Source organism: Eretmochelys imbricata, chromosome 23, assembly GCF_965152235.1.
Source record: "Eretmochelys imbricata isolate rEreImb1 chromosome 23, rEreImb1.hap1, whole genome shotgun sequence".
Lineage (NCBI taxonomy): Eukaryota > Metazoa > Chordata > Testudines > Cheloniidae > Eretmochelys > Eretmochelys imbricata.
In genome coordinates this window covers 16832599-16853095 of record NC_135594.1, presented here as the reverse complement: position 1 = coordinate 16853095, position 20497 = coordinate 16832599, and the positions used below count along the sequence as shown (strand labels likewise).

At 65.7% G+C, this 20497-nt stretch overlaps 2 protein-coding genes across 2 annotated transcripts in view; one reads left to right on the top strand and one right to left on the bottom strand.

The window, feature by feature from the left end:
• Nucleotides 1-11560, bottom strand: part of PNCK (pregnancy up-regulated nonubiquitous CaM kinase) — a 27733-nt gene extending 16173 nt beyond the window's left edge. The window contains exon 1 of the mRNA XM_077840386.1: nucleotides 11476-11560. The gene's annotated coding sequence lies outside the window, so the exon portion shown is untranslated. The remainder of the gene's footprint in view (nucleotides 1-11475) is intronic.
• On the top strand, nucleotides 9974-20497 carry SLC6A8 (solute carrier family 6 member 8). Its single transcript, XM_077840384.1, has 13 exons — nucleotides 9974-10090; nucleotides 13653-13785; nucleotides 13902-14133; nucleotides 14661-14793; nucleotides 14989-15123; nucleotides 15548-15651; nucleotides 15782-15906; nucleotides 16032-16144; nucleotides 16360-16497; nucleotides 16589-16691; nucleotides 18261-18361; nucleotides 19370-19540; nucleotides 19921-20497. The coding sequence occupies exons 2-13, from the start codon at nucleotides 13737-13739 to the stop codon at nucleotides 20062-20064; spliced, it is 1548 nt and encodes a 515-aa protein (XP_077696510.1). The 5' UTR covers nucleotides 9974-10090; nucleotides 13653-13736; the 3' UTR covers nucleotides 20065-20497.

The following is a 20497-nucleotide window of genomic DNA, read 5'->3' as shown; positions in this document are numbered from 1 at the left end:
ATCTCCATCCTTGCAGGGTTCAAGGCCCCGCCGGGGTGATTTCGGGGGGCGGGACTTGGACCCCCTGGGCCCTTCCACCCCGATCTCCTCTGAGGCTCCGGCACCATCCAGCCGTCCCGACACAGAGCGACACAAACCACAAACCAAACACCACACAACACACACAGCCACCCTAACACAACCCCCATACACACCACATCTCTCCACCCCCACAACAAAGAGCCAGGGTAACACAACCCCCCCATACACACCACATCTACCCACCCACGCAACACACACAGCCAGGGTAACACAACCCCCACCATACACACCACATCTACCCACCCACGCAACACACACAGCCAGGGTAATACAACCCCCCCATACACACCACATCTATCCATCCGCACAACACACACAGCCAGGGTAACACAACCCCCAACATACACACCACATCTACCCACCCACGCAACACACACAGCCAGGGTAACACAACCCCCCCTACAAACCACATCTATCCATCCGCACAACACACACAGCCAGGGTAACACAACCCCCACGATACACACCACATCTCTCCACCCCCACAACACACAGCCAGGGTAACACAACCCCCCCATACACACCACATCTCTCCACCCCCACAACACACAGCCAGGGTAACACAACCCCCCCATACACACCACATCTACCCACCCACGCAACACACACAGCCAGGGTAACACAACCCCCTCATACACACCACATCTCTCCACACACACAACACACACAGCTAGGATAACACAAACCCTCCCTTACACACCACATCTCTCCACCCACACAACACACACAGCCAGGGTAACACAACCCCCCCATACACAGCACATCTCTCCACACACACAACACACACAGCCAGGATAACACAAACCCTCCCTTACACACCACATCTCTCCACCCACGCAACACACACAGCCAGGGTAACACAACCCCCCCCCCATACACACCACATATATCCACCCACGCAACACACAGCCAGGGTAACACAACCCCCCCATACACACCACATCTCTCCACACACACAACACACACAGCCAGGGTAACACAACCCCCCCATACACAGCACATCTCTCCACACACACAACACACACAGCCAGGATAACACAAACCCTCCCTTACACACCACATCTCTCCACCCACGCAACACACACAGCCAGGGTAACACAACCCCCCCCATACATACCACATATATCCACCCACGCAACACACAGCCAGGGTAACACAACCCCCCCATACACACCACATCTCTCCACACACACAACACACACAGCCAGGGTAACACAACCCCCCCATACACAGCACATCTCTCCACACACACAACACACACAGCCAGGATAACACAAACCCTCCCTTATATACCACATCTCTCCACCCATGCAACACACACAGCCAGGGTAACACAACCCCCCCCCATACACACCACATATATCCACCCACGCAACACACAGCCAGGGTAACACAACCCCCCCATACACACCACATCTCTCCACACACACAACACACACAGCCAGGATAACACAAACCCTCCCTTACACACCACATCTCTCCACCCACGCAACACACACAGCCAGGGTAACACAACCCCCCCCCATACACACCACATGTATCCACCCACGCAACACACAGCCAGGGTAACACAACCCCCCCATACACACCACATCTCTCCACCCACACAACACACACAGCCAGGGTAACACAACCCCCCCATACACACCACGTCTATCCACCCACGCAACACACAGCCAGGGTAACACAACCCCCCCATACACACCACATCTACCCACCCACGCAACACACACAGCCAGGGTAATACAACCCCCCCATACACACAACATCTCTCCACACACACAACACACACAGCCAGGATAACACAAACCCTCCCTTACATACCACATCTCTCCACCCACGCAACACACACAGCCAGGGTAACACAACCCCCCCCCCATACACACCACATCTCTCCACCCACGAAACACACACAGCCAGGATAACACAACCCCCCCCCATACACACCACATCTCTCCACCCCCACAACACACAGCCAGGGTAACACAATCCCCCCATACACACCACATCTCTCCACCCACACAACACACACAGCCAGGATAACACAAACCCTCCCTTACATACCACATCTCTCCACCCACGCAACACACACAGCCAGGGTAACACAACCCCCCCCATACACACCACATCTCTCCACCCCCACAACACACAGCCAGGGTAACACAACCCCCCCATACACACCACATCTCTCCACCCACACAACGGACACAGCCAGGGTAACACAACCCCCCCATACACACCACGTCTATCCACCCACGCAACACACAGCCAGGGTAACACAACCCCCCCATACACACCACATCTACCCACCCACGCAACACACACAGCCAGGGTAATACAACCCCCCCATACACACAACATCTATCCATCCACACAACACACACAGCCAGGGTAACACAACCCCCATACACACCACATCTATCCACCCACGGAACACACAGCCAGGGTAACACAACCCCCCCCCATACACACCACATCTCTCCACCCACACAACACACACAGCCAGGGTAACACAACCCCTCCCTTACACACCACATCTCTCCACCCACGTAACACACAGCCAGGGTAACACAACCCCCCCATACACACCACATCTATCCACCCACGTAACACACAGCCAGGGTAACACAACCCCCCTATACACACCACATCTCTCCACCCACGAAACACACACAGCCAGGATAACACAACCCCCCCCATACACACCACATCTCTCCACCCCCACAATACACAGCCAGGGTAACACAATCCCCCCATACACACCACATCTCTCCACCCACACAACACACACAGCCAGGGTAACACAACCCCCCCATACACACCACATCTCTCCACACACACAACACACACAGCCAGGATAACACAAACCCTCCCTTACATACCACATCTCTCCACCCACGCAACACACACAGCCAGTGTAACACAACCCCCCATACACACCACATCTCTCCACCCCCACAACACACAGCCAGGGTAACACAACCCCTCCCTTACACACCACATCTCTCCACCCCCACAACACACAGCCAGGGTAACACAACCCCCCCTACACACCACATCTACCCACCGACGCAACACACACAGCCAGGGTAACACAACCCCCCCTACACACCACATCTACCCACCCACGCAACACACACAGCCAGGGTAACACAACCCCCCCTACACACCACATCTATCCACCCACGCAACACACAGCCAGGGTAACACAACCCCTCCCTTACACACCAGATCTCTCCACCCCCACAACACACAGCCAGGGTAACACAACCCCCCCATACACACCACATCTACCCACCCACGCAACACACACAGCCAGGGTAATACAACCCCCCCATACACACCACATCTATCCATCCACACAACGCACACAGCCAGGGTAACACAACCCCGATACACACCACATCTGTCCACCCACGCAACACACAGCCAGGGTAACACAACCCCCCCCATACACACCACATCTCTCGACCCACACAACACACACAACCAGGGTAACACAACCCCTCCCTTACACACCACATCTCTCCACCCACGTAACACACACAGCCAGGGTAACACAACCCCCCCATACACACCACATCTCTCCACACACACAGCCAGGGTAACACAACCCCCCCATACACACCACATCTACCCACCCATGCAACACACAGCCAGGGTAACACAACCCCCCCATACACACCATAGCTATCCAGCCACACAACACACAGCCAGGGTAACACAACCCCCCCATACACACCACATCTATCCACCCACGCAACACACAGCCAGGGTAACACAACCCCCCCCCATACACACCACATCTCTCCACCCCCACAACACACAGCCAGGGTAACACAACCCGCCCATACACACCGCATCTCTCCACCCACGCAACACGCAGCCAGGGTAACACAACCCCCCCATACACACCACATCTCTCCACCCACACAACACACAGCCAGGGTAACACAACCCCCCCATACACACCACATCTCTCCACCCCCACAACACACAGCCAGGGTAACACAACCCCCCCATACACACCACATGTATCCACCCACGCAACACACACAGCCAGGGTAACACAACCCCCCCCATACACACCACATCTCTCCACCCCCACAACACACAGCCAGGGTAACAGAACCCGCCCATACACACCACATCTCTCCACCCACACAACACGCAGCCAGGGTAACACAACCCCCCCATACACACCACATCTCTCCACCCACGCAACACACAGCCAGGGTAACACAAACCCCCCCATACACACCACATCTCTCCACCCACGCAACACGCAGCCAGGGTAACACAACCCCCCCATACACACCACATCTCTCCACCCACGCAACACACAGCCAGGGTAACACAACCCCCCCATACACACCACATCTCTCCACCCCCACAACACACAGCCAGGGTAACACAACCCCCACCATACACACCACATCTACCCACCCACGAAACACACACAGCCAGGGTAACACAACCCCCCCCATACACACCACATCTCTCCACCCCCACAACACACAGCCAGGGTAACAGAACCCGCCCATACACACCACATCTACCCACCCACGCAACACACACAGCCAGGGTAATACAACCCCCCCATACACACAACATCTATCCATCCACACAACACACACAGCCAGGGTAACACAACCCCCATACACACCACATCTATCCACCCACGGAACACACAGCCAGGGTAACACAACCCCCCCCCATACACACCACATCTCTCCACCCACACAACACACACAGCCAGGGTAACACAACCCCCCCATACACACCACATCTCTCCACCCACACAACACACACAGCCAGGGTAACACAACCCCTCCCTTACACACCACATCTCTCCACCCACGTAACACACAGCCAGGGTAACACAACCCCCCCATACACACCACATCTCTCCACCCACGAAACACACACAGCCAGGATAACACAACCCCCCCCATACACACCACATCTCTCCACCCCCACAATACACAGCCAGGGTAACACAATCCCCCCATACACACCACATCTCTCCACCCACACAACACACACAGCCAGGGTAACACAACCCCCCCATACACACCACATCTCTCCACACACACAACACACACAGCCAGGATAACACAAACCCTCCCTTACATACCACATCTCTCCACCCACGCAACACACACAGCCAGGGTAACACAACCCCCCCCCATACACACCACATCTCTCCACCCCCACAACACACAGCCAGGGTAACACAACCCCCCCATACACACCACATCTACCCACCCACGCAACACACACAGCCAGGGTAACACAACCCCCCCTACACACCACATCTACCCACCCACGCAACACACACAGCCAGGGTAACACAACCCCCCCTACACACCACATCTATCCACCCACGCAACACACAGCCAGGGTAACACAACCCCTCCCTTACACACCAGATCTCTCCACCCCCACAACACACAGCCAGGGTAACACAACCCCCCCATGCATACCACATCTACCCACCCACGCAACACACACAGCCAGGGTAATACAACCCCCCCATACACACCACATCTATCCATCCACACAACGCACACAGCCAGGGTAACACAACCCCGATACACACCACATCTGTCCACCCACGCAACACACAGCCAGGGTAACACAACCCCCCCCATACACACCACATCTCTCGACCCACACAACACACACAACCAGGGTAACACAACCCCTCCCTTACACACCACATCTCTCCACCCACGTAACACACACAGCCAGGGTAACACAACCCCCCCATACACACCACATCTATCCACCCACGCAACACGCAGCCAGGGTAACACAACCCCCCCATACACACCACATCTCTCCACACACACAACACACACAGCCAGGATAACACAAACCCTCCCTTACACACCACATCTCTCCACTCACACAACACACACAGCCAGGGTAACACAACCCCCCCATACACACCACATCTACCCACCCATGCAACACAGCCAGGGTAACACAACCCCCCCATACACACCACATCTCTCCACACACACAGCCAGGGTAACACAACCCCCCCATACACACCATAGCTATCCACCCACACAACACACACAGCCAGGGTAACACAACCCCCCCATACACACCACATCTACCCACCCATGGAACACACAGCCAGGGTAACACAACCCCCCCATACACACCATAGCTATCCAGCCACACAACACACAGCCAGGGTAACACAACCCCCCCCATACACACCACATCTCTCCACCCACACAACACACACAGCCAGGGTAACACAACCCCCCCATACACACCACATCTCTCCACACACACAACACACACAGCCAGGATAACACAAACCCTCCCTTACACACCACATCTCTCCACCCACGAAACACACACAGCCAGGGTAACACAACCCCCCCATACACACCACATCTCTCCACCCCCACAACACACAGCCAGGGTAACACAACCCCCCCCATGCACACCACATCTCTCCACCCCCACAACACACAGCCAGGGTAACACAACCCCCCCATACACACCAGATCTATCCACCCACGGAACACGCAGCCAGGGTAACACAACCCCTCCCTTACACACCACATCTCTCCACTCACACAACACACGGCCAGTGTAATACAAACCCCCCATACACACCACATCTCTCCACCCCCACAACACACAGCCAGTGTAACACAACCCCCCATACACACCACATCTCTCCACACACACAACACACACAGCCAGGATAACACAAACCCTCCCTTACACACCACATCTCTCCACCCACGAAACACACACAGCCAGGGTAACACAACCCCCCCCATACACACCACATCTCTCCACCCCCACAACACACAGCCAGGGTAACACAACCCCCCCCATGCACACCACATCTCTCCACCCACGCAACACGCAGCCAGGGTAACACAACCCCCCCATACACACCACATCTCTCCACCCACGCAACACACAGCCAGGGTAACACAACCCCCCCATACACACCACATCTCTCCACCCACGCAACACACAGCCAGGGTAACACAACCCCCCCATACACACCACATCTCTCCACCCCCACAACACACAGCCAGGGTAACATAACCCCCACCATACACACCACATCTACCCACCCACGAAACACACACAGCCAGGGTAACACAACCCCCCCATACACACCACATCTCTCCACCCCCACAACACACAGCCAGGGTAACACAACCCCCCCATACACACCACATGTATCCACCCACGCAACACACACAGCCAGGGTAACACAACCCCCCCATACACACCACATCTCTCCACCCACGCAACACACAGCCAGGGTAACACAACCCCCCCCCATACACACCACATCTCTCCACCCCCACAACACACAGCCAGGGTAACACAACCCCGCCATACACACCACATGTATCCACCCACGCAACACACACAGCCAGGGTAACACAACCCCCTCCCTTACACACCACATCTATCCACCCACGCAACACGCAGCCAAGGTAACGCAAATCCCCCCCACCCCCGTCAGCCCATAACCCCCCCCATGCCCCACCCCCCCGCCAGCCCAGCACCGCCCACCTCTGCTGCATCCCCCTCCCCCCGGAGCCGGGCAGAGGACCCAGGCGTCCGGGCGCCCAGCCCCCCCCCCCCCAGGGGGTTCTGGCACCTACCCGCTGGACCTGAGCCCCCTGCCGCTTCTCTCTGAATCTGTCCCTTAGTCCCCCCCCCGCCCCTCTCTCCGCCCCCCCTCGCCCCTTCCCGGCGCCGCGGGCCATGTAAGGAGATTGCGGAGATCTCTGGAAGCCAACCAGAGAGACGGAGCCTGGATTTCCCACCCGGGCTGCCCGGACGCCTGGGTTCCTTCCGCAGCTTGGGGCGAGGAGCGCGAAGGGGGGGGGGGGGTTCTAGTGGTTGGGGGGTGGGGCTGGGAGTGAGGTCTAACCCACCAGCCCCCACTCCCCTCCCAGAGCCGGGGGGAGAACCCAGGCGCCCGGGCTCCCAGCCCCCACCAGCCCCCTCTCCCCTCCCAGAGCCGGGGGGAGAACCCAGGCGCCCAGGCTCCCAGCCCCCACCAGCCCCCTCTCCCCTCCCAGAGCCGGGGGGGAGAACCCAGGCGCCCAGGCTCCCAGCCCCCACCAGCCCCCTCTCCCCTCCCAGAGCCGGAGGGAGAACCCAGGCGCCCGGGCTCCCAGCCCCCACCAGCCCCCTCTCCCCTCCCAGAGCCGGGGGGAGAACCCAGGCGCCCGGGCTCCCAGAGCCCCCGCCCCCAGCACTGCGCAGGTCGCTCCCCAGCGGGACAGGGAGCTAGACGGGCCCATCGGGTGCCCCGGGGGAAGGGGGGTAGATGGAGAGAGAGCGGGGGGGGGGGTTGGGGGGAGCTGTGGGGTAGGTGGGGGGGTTGTAAGCGCTGTGGGAAGTGGCCACAAGAGGGCGCCCTAATACCGCTGCTGGCCCCGCTCCGATCTCAGCAATCAGGCCACAGGCAGGGCAGGAGAACCCAGGAGTCCGGCCCCCCACTTGCTGTGAGAGGGATCCCAGCAGGGTGGTGACGGGGGGCTCGGGATGCAGGAGCGGGGCTTTGGGCGCAGTACCGGGGGGGTGGGAGCTGGGGGGCATCTCAGCTGGAGGGGGGAATCTGCCATCCGTACCGGCAGGAGTTGGGTTTTTTTGGGGGGGTCCCAGCAGCCGGGGGGGAGGGGCTGCACTCTCCCAGCTGTGAGGGGGGGGTCCCGTGGGGGTCCCAGCAGCGGGGGGAGGGGCTGCGCTCTCCCAGCTGTAAGGGGGGGCGGGGTATCCCAGCAGCGGGGGGGAGGGGCTTCGCTCTCCCAGCTGTGAGGGGGGCCGGGGGGGTCCCAGCAGCGGGGGGGAGGGGCTTCGCTCTCCCAGCTGTGAGGGGGGGCAGAGGGGGATCCCAGCATGGGGGGGAGGGGCTTTGCTCTCCCAGCTGTGACGGTTGTCGGGGGGGGGGGGGTCCCAGCAGTGGGGGGAGGGGCTGCGCTCTCCCAGCTGGGGGGGCAGGGGGATCCCAGCAGCGAGGGGGGAGGGGCTGCGCTTCCCCCCACCCCAGTCACACGCTTCTCCCGAAATAGAGGCTCCTCCCCCTGCCTGGCAGCGCGGGCTGCGGGGGGGAGCGGGGGGGCGGGTCCCGAGGCGTGATGCTGCCCGTGACGTCACCCCCTTGTCTGCATAAAGCCCGGGGGGGGGCGCGGACGGGGACAGACGGACCGACGGGCGGCGAGAAGACCGAGGACAGAGGGACATCAGCCTCCCCCCCCCCCCCGCCGCAGAGACCTCGCCTCGGACCCCTCCCCCCGCGCCCCGGCCCAGGGGGGGCTGCCCCGTGCCCGACCCCCCCCATGAGATTTTTCAGGCTGACCTTCAAGTGCTTCGTGGATTGCTTCTGATCCCCCCCCCCCCGCGGCTGCAGTGACCCCCCGCCTCCAGAGCACCCCCCGGCGCCCCTCCCCCCCCAGCTCGTCTCTTTGCAAGGGGGGGGAGAGATTTTAAATTGCATCCCCTTTCTTCCCCCCCCCCGCCAAGACCCAGATCCTGAGCCCCGCCTCCTAAGTTTGGGGGGGACCTTCCTCTCCGCCCCCCTCCGCAGGACCCCCAGATCCCCCCCTTTGAATCCCCCCTCCAGCGCCCACAGACCCCACCGCAGCGCCTCTCCCAGACCCGGATCTTCTCCCCCCCCGCACTTCTTAGATTGGGGGGGCACCGAACCCGCCCCCCCACCGGACCATGAGCAAAGGGAGCTTGCTGGAAAACGGGGTGTACAGCGTCCCCTTGAGGGGGGTCATGTGCCAGGAGCAGGAGGAGGGGGGGCTGGTGGCGGTGTCCCGCAAAGGGGACCGGGGGGGCCCCCTGCCGGCCCCCCCGCCGCCCGCCGCCGCCCCGCCGCCGCCCCCCCGGGAGACCTGGACCCGGCAGATGGATTTCATGATGTCCTGCGTGGGCTTCGCCGTGGGGCTGGGCAACGTCTGGCGCTTCCCCTACCTGTGCTACAAGAATGGCGGAGGTGAGGGGGCGGCGGGGGGGCTGGCGGGGGGGGATGGCTGGGGGAGGGGGCAGAGGGGGCGGCTGGGGGGCTGGCTGGGGGAGGGGGCAGAGGGGGCGGTGGGGGGGCTGGCTGGGGGGAGGGAAAGGGCCGGGGGGGGGGAGGTGTGTTGTGTGTGGGGGGGCAATCACTGCCCCCCTGGGTATCACTGCCCTGTAACTGCAGGGCAAAGTGCGGGCGGGGGAGGGATGGGGGCATGCCGGGTGTGGGGCTGGGCAAGGAGCGGGCAGCACAGGTGTGGGAGGGGCCTCCCCGCCCCACAAATCCCTCCTCAGCTTGTGCCCCCGCCCAGCCCCTGGTCTCTGCCCTGAGGGACCCCAGCGCTGCCCTGTGCCCCTTCCCCCCCCCCCCTCGGTCGTTCCCGCGCTGTCTGTATCCCCCTGGTCCTCACCCCCACCGTCCACCCCCCTGGACACCCCCAGCTGTCAGTCAGTCTGTCTGCGTCCCCCCATCCACCCCCTCCATCTGTCTGTCTATCCCAGGGGTGGGCAAACTTTGTGGCCTGAGGGCCACATCTGGGAAGAGAAATTGTCCAGCGGGCCATGACTGCTCACAGAATCGGGGGTTGGGGTGCTGGAGGGGGTGAGGGCTCCGGGGTGGGGCCAGAAATTAGGAGCTCAGGGTGTGGGAGGGGGTGCTGGGCTGGGGCGGGGGAGTGGCGTGTGGGGGGGTGAGTGCTGGGACTGAAGGTGGGAGGGAGCAGGGCTGGGGCAGGGGGTTGGGGTGCAGATGGGAGTGAGGGCTCCGGCTGGGGGTGCATGCTCTGGGGTGGGGCTAGGGATGAGGGGTTGGGGGGCAGGAGAGGGATCAGGGCTGGGGCAGGGGGTTCAGGCCAGGGTGGGGGTCAGGGGTGCAGGCTCTGGGTGGCACTTACCTCAAGCAGCTCATGAAACAGCAGCAGGTCCCCTCTCCAGCTCCTATGCGTAGGGGCAGCCAGGGGGCTCTGCGCTCTGCCCTGTCCACAAGCACTGGCCCTGCAGCTCCCATTGGCTCTGGTTCCCAACCAATGGGAGCTGCGGAGGCAGCGCTTCGGGCAGAGGCAGCATGCAGAGCCCCCTGGCTGCCCCTACACGTAGGAGCCGGAGAGGGGACCTGCTGCTGCTTCCAGGAGCCGCATGGAGCAGGGCTGGACCCTGCTCCCTGGCGGGAGCTCAAGTGCCAGATTAAAACGGCTGGTGGGCCGGATCCAGCCCGGGGGCCGCAGTTTGTCCCCTGCATCTATCTATCCCCATCCACCCCCTCTATCTATCCCACGCACCAGCCTGTCTGTCTGTCCTTCCCTCCCACAGCCCCTCCAGGCCTGGTGCCCGGCTGGGTGTGCTGACAGACATCTGACACTGACTCACCGCCTGTCACACTCCCACGCGGTAACACACCCGCTGTTGCCCGTTGTCGCGCTCGGCTGCCCCGGGCAGGGAACCGGGCGGGTTTCCAGGCCTCCCGCGGCCCAGGCAAGGCCGGGCCGGGCCCCAACGTGGGGCGAATCCAGCGGCTGCTCGTGAGGGTTGTGCCCTGCAGCACGTGGGGCCTGTCCCGCTGCGTCCGGGCTGGTTCTCCCCGAGCTGCTGGAGGGTCCGTGGGGCTGGGCTCTCGCCTCTCGACGAATGATTCCTTACCCACCCCTTCAATTCACGACAAATTTCACAACGTTTAGTGAGGGACCCCAAACGACTGGTTTGGGGGCCTTTTTATTTGCCCCCGAATGTTTCATTTTCAACCTGAAATGATCTTTTCTTTTGTGCTTTTCAATTTACCAAAACCTGCCATTTTCAACCCAAAATCCACCCCCCTTCGATCCACCACAGCTGTCACGGCGTGGCCTGGTCGGCCTTGAAATGAATTTGTTCCAATCTTCTGATCTGGGATGTCACAGACTCCCAGGTCGTGCCCACTCTTGGCCCGTGCGGCCCCTGGGGGGAACCCCCATCAGTGCGACAGCCCTTCTCGGGGGTCCAGCCCCCCGCCTCCTGGAACCGCACCTCTCCAACCCTTAGCATGCCTGTCTCTGCCGTGGGCCCCTCAGGGAGTCCCCTCGCTCTGGGGCCCCCACCCCCAGAGGGAATAAGGCCCCTCCGAGCTCCCCACCCCCGGAGGGAATAAGGCCCCCTGGTCTCTAGCCCGGAGCGACTCAGCCGGCATAAAGCAGCAGGGTTTAGTGAGCGTCTGAACCCAGCATAGGAAGCTCTCCGGCCTCAGGCCTGGCCCCCCTCAGCCCAGCACGTCCAGTCTCCCCTGCATCCAGGGGGCTCCAGCTGCTCCCTCCCCCCAGTCCCGAGCCCCCCTGCTTCCCCGCTGGGCATCTGCTATCACCGGCCCCAAGCCCCCCCTCTGTCCATTGTCACCTGGTAAACAAGTTGCCGGGGTCCCCTCTCCCCTCTTCTGGCCCCTTTGGCTGGACCCAGCTGGTCCGGTCACCGGGGTCCTCCCCCCACAGCCCACTGTCCCTCCACTGGCCAGACCCGGCTGGGGCTCCCGGTCCCCAGTCCTGGGGTCTTCACTCTCCAGGCCATTGGCCGGGGTCCCACGTTCCCTCGCTGGCCCTGTGTCCCCACAAACCCCCTCTCCCACCCCCTCGTTAAACCCGTAACACCCAGGGAAACTGAGTCCCACCCCCTCGGCATGCAAACCACTGATAAAACCAAGAGACACCCCCCCCCTCGTCGCAGGGAACAGTTTGAGGAAAGGTTTCAGTTAAACCCCAAGCCACTTTTGTCGATTTTCCAAGCTGCCAGGAATTTTCAAGTTTCGTTTTTATCCCTAAATCAATCCCCCCCCTCCCTCCCCACCTTTTGATTCACCAAAAAGTTGCGTTTTTGACTGAGAATTAATTGCCCCACCGATTTCTCAGCGCTGGCAGCTACCGGACAAATCCTTTCCTTGCCCCACTCCCTTGGCACACTGGAAGTGGCCCCGGGAGAGCTGGCCGGAGGCGGGCACAGGGGTAGCTCTGTCTCCCGCGGTCCTGGTGGCAGGTGCCCAAAGCCGCGGAAAATGATGAATTTTCAGCTGGCAGCGGGGTCTGTTTGCCAGACAAGTCCCGGCTGGCAAAGAGGGGGCGGAGGTTTCCCAGGGGAGGGGACGCAGCTTGGGGGCCCCTGGGCAGGGCCTGGGCCGGCTTCCCTCCAGCCCTGGCTGATGCCCGCGTTTCCTGCAAGTCGAGGCGTTTGGCTTCTCGTCCCAGCCACGAACCTGCCCCGCTCCCGGCCGCGTGCTCCGGGAACCTAATCCTCTTGGGAATCGGCCCACAGATCATCCTCTTACCGGGGCTTGGGGGGGTCAGGACTCCCCGTACGGGGGGTGGGGGGAATCCAAGTGCCAGGCTATAAATAGAGATGCCTAGGGTGACTCATGCCTGCCCATGTGAGTGAGGGCTGAGGGGCACTGGTGGGGCCGTGGAGGGGGGGCCTGGGCTAGCAGGGCCTGCGGGTCGGGAGTGAGGGGCACCGGCAGGCTGGGGGGGCTGCGGGTCGGGAGAGAGGGGCACCGGCAGGCTGGGATTGACGCCCTGATTCTCCCCCCCGAGGTGTCTTTCTGATCCCCTATCTCCTCATCGCCGTGCTGGGGGGGGGTCCCCATTTTCTTCCTGGAGACTTCGCTGGGGCAGTTCATGAAAGCTGGGAGCATCAACGTCTGGAACATCGCGCCCCTGTTCAAAGGTCAGCGACCCCCCCCCCTGGCCAGGCAGCCCCCCTGGGTCAGAGCCAGCGCCCCCCAGAGGGGACAGGCCCCTGCCCCATTCCCAGCTCCCCCCCCCGATTTCTCCCCCCCACAGGTCTGGGCTTCGCCTCCATGGTGATCGTGTTTTACTGCAACACCTATTACATCATGGTCCTGGCCTGGGGCTGTTACTACCTGGCCAGCTCCTTCGCGGACCCCCTGCCCTGGGCCAGCTGCGGCCACCCCTGGAACTCGCCCGCGTGCACCGAGAGCTTCCCCCCGCCCTGCACCCCCGGGAACCGCAGCTGTGAGCCCGAGGGGCGCTCGCCCGTGCTGGAGTTCTGGGAGTGAGTCCCCCCGTCCCCCCCGGGGACCCCCCATCCCTCCGGGACCCCCCCATTCCCCCTATCCCCCGCCCGAGGGGCGCTCGCCCGTGCTGGAGTTCTGGGAGTGAGTCCCCCCGTCCCCCCCGGGGACCCCCCATCCCTCCGGGACCCCCCCATTCCCCCTATCCCCCGCCCGAGGGGCGCTCGCCCGTGCTGGAGTTCTGGGAGTGAGTCCCCCCGTCCCCCCCGGGGACCCCCTATCCCCCGCCCGAGGGGCGCTCGCCCGTGCTGGAGTTCTGGGAGTGAGTCCCCCCGTCCCGCCCAGGGGCCACCCCTCCTCTCCCCCCGGGGCCCCCTGTCCTTCTGGCCCGACCAGACAGCAAGTGTAAAAACTCAGGACATGGGGTCGGGGGGAACAGGCATCTCTATAAGACAAAGCCCCAAATGTCGGGACTGTCCCTGTAAAACTGGGCCATCTGGTCACCCCACCCCCATGGGGCTGAGCTGGCAGCCCCCCCTCCCCCACACTCACGGCCCCCCCGTTGCAGGAACCGGGTGCTGCACCTGTCGAGGGGCCTGGAGGTGCCGGGGGCCATCAACTGGGAGGTGACCCTCTGTCTGCTCGGGTGCTGGGTGCTCGTCTACTTCTGCGTCTGGAAGGGCGTCAAATCCACCGGGAAGGTACGGGGGGCCCTGGGGGGGAGGGGAAAGTGGGGGGCTCGGGGGGGTGGGAAGCTGGGGGAGCTTGGGGTGGGTCACAGCCTGGGGGCCCCTGGGGAGAGGGGCTGCAAGAGACCCGTGGGCTACGTGGGGGAGGGAGCCTGGCTGTGGGGGAGGGGGCCTCACGCTGCCCCCCTGACCCACCCCTGCCCGCAGATCGTCTATTTCACTGCTACATTCCCCTACGTGGTGCTGATCGTCCTTCTGATTCGGGGCGCCCTGCTCCCCGGTGCCGGCGCCGGGATCCTGTATTACCTGAAACCCGACTGGTCCAAGCTGGGATCCCCTCAGGTAACGGGGCGCCCGGACGCTGGGGTTCTCTGCCAGCTCGGGGAGGGGAGGGGAGGGGGGTGTGGTGGTTAGAGCAGGGGGGCTGGGAGCCCGGACGCCTGGGTTCTCTCCCAGCTCTGGGAGGGGAGGGCAGCCTGGTGGTTAGAGCAGGGGGGCTGGGAGCCCGGACGCCTGGGTTCTCTCCCGGCTCTGGGAGGGGAGGGCAGCCTGGTGGTTAGAGCAGGGGGGCTGGGAGCCCGGACGCTGGAGTTCTCTGCCAGCTCGGGGAGGGGAGGGGAGGGGTGTGTGGTGGTTAGAGCAGGGGGGCTGGGAGCCCGGACGCCTGGGTTCTCTCCCGGCTCTGGGAGGGGAGGGCAGCCTGGTGGTTAGAGCAGGGGGGCTGGGAGCCCGGACGCCTGGGTTCTCTCTCTCTCTTTCCATGCAGGTCTGGATCGATGCGGGGACTCAGATCTTTTTCTCTTACGCCATCGGTCTGGGCGCCCTGACAGCCCTGGGCAGCTACAACCGGTTCAACAACGACTGCTACAAGTGAGCCTGGGGGGGGGGGTCTGAGCCCCCCGGCCCCTCCCCTGCTGCTGGGATCCCCCCCAAGTTCCCCTCCAGCTGGTGCTGCCCCCTCCGGCCTGTCCTCTAACCCCCCCTCCTCTCCTCCCCCCAGAGATGCCATAATCCTTGCCCTGATCAACAGCGGGACGAGTTTCTTTGCGGGCTTCGTTGTATTTTCCATCCTGGGCTTCATGGCGGCGGAGCAGGGGGTCGACATCTCCAGGGTCGCAGAATCTGGTGGGTTCCACCCGGACGCCTGGGTTCTCTCCCCGGCTCTGGGAGGGGAGTGGGGGCTGGTGGGTCAGAGCAGGGGGGGCTGGGAGCCCGGATGCCTGGGTTCTATCCTGGTCTCTCTCCCCCAGGGCCTGGCCTGGCGTTCATTGCGTATCCCCGAGCTGTCACCCTGATGCCCGTCGCTCCCCTCTGGGCGGCTCTGTTCTTCATCATGCTGCTGCTACTTGGACTGGACAGCCAGGTGGGGCTGGGGCCCGGACGCCTGGGTTCTCTCCCCGGCTCTGGGAGGGGGCTGGGGGCTGGTGGTTAGGGCAGGGCAGGGCTGGGAGCCAGGACGCCTGGGTTCTCTCCCCGGCTCTGGGAGGGGGCTGGGGGCTGGTGGTTAGGGCAGGGCTGGGAGCCAGGACGCCTGGGTTCTCTCCCAGGGGGCTCAGAGCTGGCGGTGCTCCCCCCCAGTTTGTGGGGGTGGAGGGTTTCATTACAGGGATCCTGGACTTGCTCCCGGCCAGCTGCTCGTTCCGGTTCCAGCGGGAGGTGACGGTCGCCCTGAGCTGCACCCTCTGCTTCTTCATCGACCTCTCCATGGTCACCGAGGTAGGGGGGGCTGCGGGCCGGGAAGGAGGGGCACCCCCGGCCAGCGCCCCGGGCCTCGGCCCCCGCTCACTCCTGCCCTCTCCCGCCCTAGGGGGGCATGTACGTCTTCCAGCTCTTCGACTACTACTCGGCGAGCGGCACCACGCTGCTGTGGCAGGCGTTCTGGGAGTGTGTGGTGATCGGCTGGGTGTACGGTGAGTCCCGCGCCGGCGGGGCTGGGGGCTGCGGGTCGGGAGTGAGGGGCGCCGGCGGGGCTGGGGGCTGCGGGTCGGGAGTGAGGGGCGCCGGCGGGGCTGGGGGTCGGGAGTGAGGGGCGCCGGCGGGCTGCGGGTCGGGAGTGAGGGGCGCCGGCGGGGCTGGGGGCTGCGGGTCGGGAGTGAGGGGCGCCGGCGGGCTGCGGGTCGGGAGTGAGGGGCACCGGCGGGCTGCGGGTCGGGAGTGAGGGGCGCTGGCGGGCTGCGGGTCGGGAGTGAGGGGCGCCGGCGGGGCTGGGGGCTGCGGGTCGGGAGTGAGGGGCGCCGGCGGGCTGCGGGTCGGGAGTGAGGGGCGCCGGCGGGGCTGGGGGCTGCGGGTCGGGAGTGAGGGGCGCCGGCGGGCTGCGGGTCGGGAGTGAGGGGCGCCGGCGGGGCTGGGGGCTGCGGGTCGGGAGTGAGGGGCGCCGGCGGGGCTGGGGGTCGGGAGTGAGGGGCGCCGGCGGGCTGCGGGTCGGGAGTGAGGGGCGCCGGCGGGGCTGGGGGTCGGGAGTGAGGGGCGCCGGCGGGGCTGGGGGTCGGGAGTGAGGGGCGCCGGCGGGGCTGGGGGTCGGGAGTGAGGGGCGCCGGCGGGCTGGGGGTCGGGAGTGAGGGGCGCCGGCGGGGCTGCGGGTCGGGAGTGAGGGGCGCCGGCGGGCTGCGGGTCGGGAGTGAGGGGCGCCGGCGGGGCTGGGGGCTGCGGGTCGGGAGTGAGGGGCGCCGGCGGGGCTGGGGGCTGCGGGTCGGGAGTGAGGGGCGCCGGCGGGCTGCGGGTCGGGAGTGAGGGGCACCGGCGGGCTGCGGGTCGGGAGTGAGGGGCGCTGGCGGGCTGCGGGTCGGGAGTGAGGGGCGCCGGCGGGGCTGGGGGCTGCGGGTCGGGAGTGAGGGGCGCCGGCGGGCTGCGGGTCGGGAGTGAGGGGCGCCGGCGGGGCTGGGGGCTGCGGGTCGGGAGTGAGGGGCGCCGGCGGGCTGCGGGTCGGGAGTGAGGGGCGCCGGCGGGGCTGGGGGCTGCGGGTCGGGAGTGAGGGGCGCCGGCGGGGCTGGGGGTCGGGAGTGAGGGGCGCCGGCGGGCTGCGGGTCGGGAGTGAGGGGCGCCGGCGGGGCTGGGGGTCGGGAGTGAGGGGCGCCGGCGGGGCTGGGGGTCGGGAGTGAGGGGCGCCGGCGGGCTGGGGGTCGGGAGTGAGGGGCGCCGGCGGGGCTGCGGGTCGGGAGTGAGGGGCGCCGGCGGGCTGCGGGTCGGGAGTGAGGGGCGCCGGCGGGGCTGGGGGCTGCGGGTCGGGAGTGAGGGGCGCCGGCGGGGCTGGGGGCTGCGGGTCGGGAGTGAGGGGCGCTGGCGGGGCTGGGGGCTGCGGGTCGGGAGTGAGGGGCGCCGGCGGGGGGCAGATGGCCCCTGACTCCGATCTGGGTTCGGCAGGCAGGATGCCGGGATTGATGGGCCCACGGCTGTGACGGGGGGGGCAGCAGGCAGGGCCTGGGGGTCGGCTGCGGGGGAGGAGGGCGTATGCGGGTCTCTCTCACCCATTGCCTCCCCAGGGGCTGATCGGTTCATGGACGACATCGCCTGCATGATCGGCTACCGGCCCTTCCCCTGGATGAAATGGTGCTGGATGGTCCTGACGCCCCTCATCTGCCTGGTACGGGCCTGGGCGGGGGGCCCGGACTCCGGGGCTCTCTCCCTGGCGGCGGGGCGGGGGCGGCGGGGGGGGGGCCCGGACTCCGGGGTTCTCTCCCTGGCGGCGGGGGGGGGGCCCGGACTCCGGGGCTCTCTCCCTGGCGGCGGGGGGGGGGGCGGCGCAGGGGGCCTGGACTCCGGGGCTCTCTCCCTGGCGGCGGGGGAGGGGGGGCGGCGGGGGGCCCGGACTCCGGGGCTCTCTCCCTGGCGGCGGGGGAGGGGGGGCGGCGGGGGGCCCGGACTCCGGGGCTCTCTCCCTGGCGGCGGGGGGGGGGGCGGCGCAGGGGGCCCGGACTCCGGGGTTCTCTCCCTGGCGGGGGCGGTGCAGGAGGCCCAGACTCCGGGGCTCTCTCCCTGGCGGCGGGGGGCCCGGACTCCGGGGCTCTCTCCCTGGCGGCGGGGGGCCCGGACTCCGGGGCTCTCTCCCTGGCGGCGGGGGAGGGGGGGCGGCGGGGGGCCCGGACTCCGGGGCTCTCTCCCTGGCGGCGGGGCGGGGGCGGCGGGGGGGGGCCCGGACTCCGGGGTTCTCTCCCTGGCGGCGGGGGGGGGCCCGGACTCCGGGGCTCTCTCCCTGGCGGCGGGGGGGGGGGGCGGCGCAGGGGGCCCGGACTCCGGGGCTCTCTCCCTGGCGGCGGGGGGGGGGGGCGGCGCAGGGGGCCCGGACTCCGGGGTTCTCTCCCTGGCGGGGGCGGTGCAGGAGGCCCAGACTCCGGGGCTCTCTCCCTGGCGGCGGGGGGCCCGGACTCCGGGGTTCTCTCCCTGGCGGGGGCGGTGCAGGAGGCCCAGACTCCGGGGCTCTCTCCCTGGCGGCGGGGGGCCCGGACTCCGGGGTTCTCTCCCTGGCGGGGGCGGTGCAGGAGGCCCAGACTCCGGGGCTCTCTCCCTGGCGGCGGGGGGCCCGGACTCCGGGGCTCTCTCCCTGGCGGGAGCCGGGCTCCACTCCGCGTTTTTAACCTCCCGCCTCCCGCAGGGCATTTTCCTCTTCAACGTTGCCTATTACAAGCCGCTGATCTACAACCAGACCTACGTGTACCCCTGGTGGGGCGAGGCCATCGGCTGGGCCTTCGCCCTCAGCTCCATGCTCTGCCTGCCCCTCACCGCCCTCTGCAAGCTCCTCCGCGCCCAGGGGACCCTGGCTGAGGTGAGCCCGGGCGCCGGGGTTCTCTGCCCCACGGAGCATGGGGGGAGCCCGGGGTTCGCTGCCCCGCTCCGGGAGAGGAGGGTGGGGGGGAGCCCGGGGTTCGCTGCCCCGCTCCGGGAGAGGAGGGTGGTGGGGAGCCCGGGCGCCAGGGTTCTCTGTCCCGCTCCGGGAGAGGAGGGTGGGGGGGAGCCCGGGGTTCGCTGCCCCGCTCCGGGAGAGGAGGGTGGGGGGGAGGCCGGGGTTCGCTGCCCCGCTCCGGGAGAGGAGGGTGGGGGGGAGCCCGGGCGCCAGGGTTCTCTGTCCCGCTCCGGGAGAGGAGGGTGGGGGGAGCGGGGCGCCCGGACGCCTGGGTTCGCTGACCCCTCTCTCCCTGCCCCCAGCGCTGGCAGGACCTGACCCAGCCCGTCTGGGGGCTGCACCACCTGGAGTACAAGCTGCCCGAGGGGGACGGGAGGGCGCTGACGACGCTGAGCCCCGGCACCGAGGACGTGGGGAAAGTCGTGATCCTGGAGAGCGTCATGTGACTGCGAGCGGCCCCCCTCCCCCCAATCACACAGCCGCTCTGTGGGGGGGGGCAGGACCCCTGAACCAGCCCCCACAAGCCCGGACGCCTGGGTTCTCTCCCTGGCTCGGGGAGGGGAATGGGGTCTAGGGGGGCTGGGAGCCCGGACACCTGGGTTCTCTGGGAGGGGCACCTAGAATGGCTCCCCTGTTCAGACCCACACGCCACAGAGCCAGCATAACACCCCCCAGCCGGCGAACCCAGGCGTCCTGCCCCCCCCCCCAGCCCTTGAACATAGATTATATTTTGCACATTTTGTATCGAGAGCTATAGGGAGATGGGGGGGGGGTAATTTCCTTAATTGCGGGGCCTGTTCAAAGCACTAACGAGCCGCAGCGGCGAGGCCGGGTGTCGCGCGGGGACCCGGCGGGCAGGTTTGCACAGGACAAAGTGTG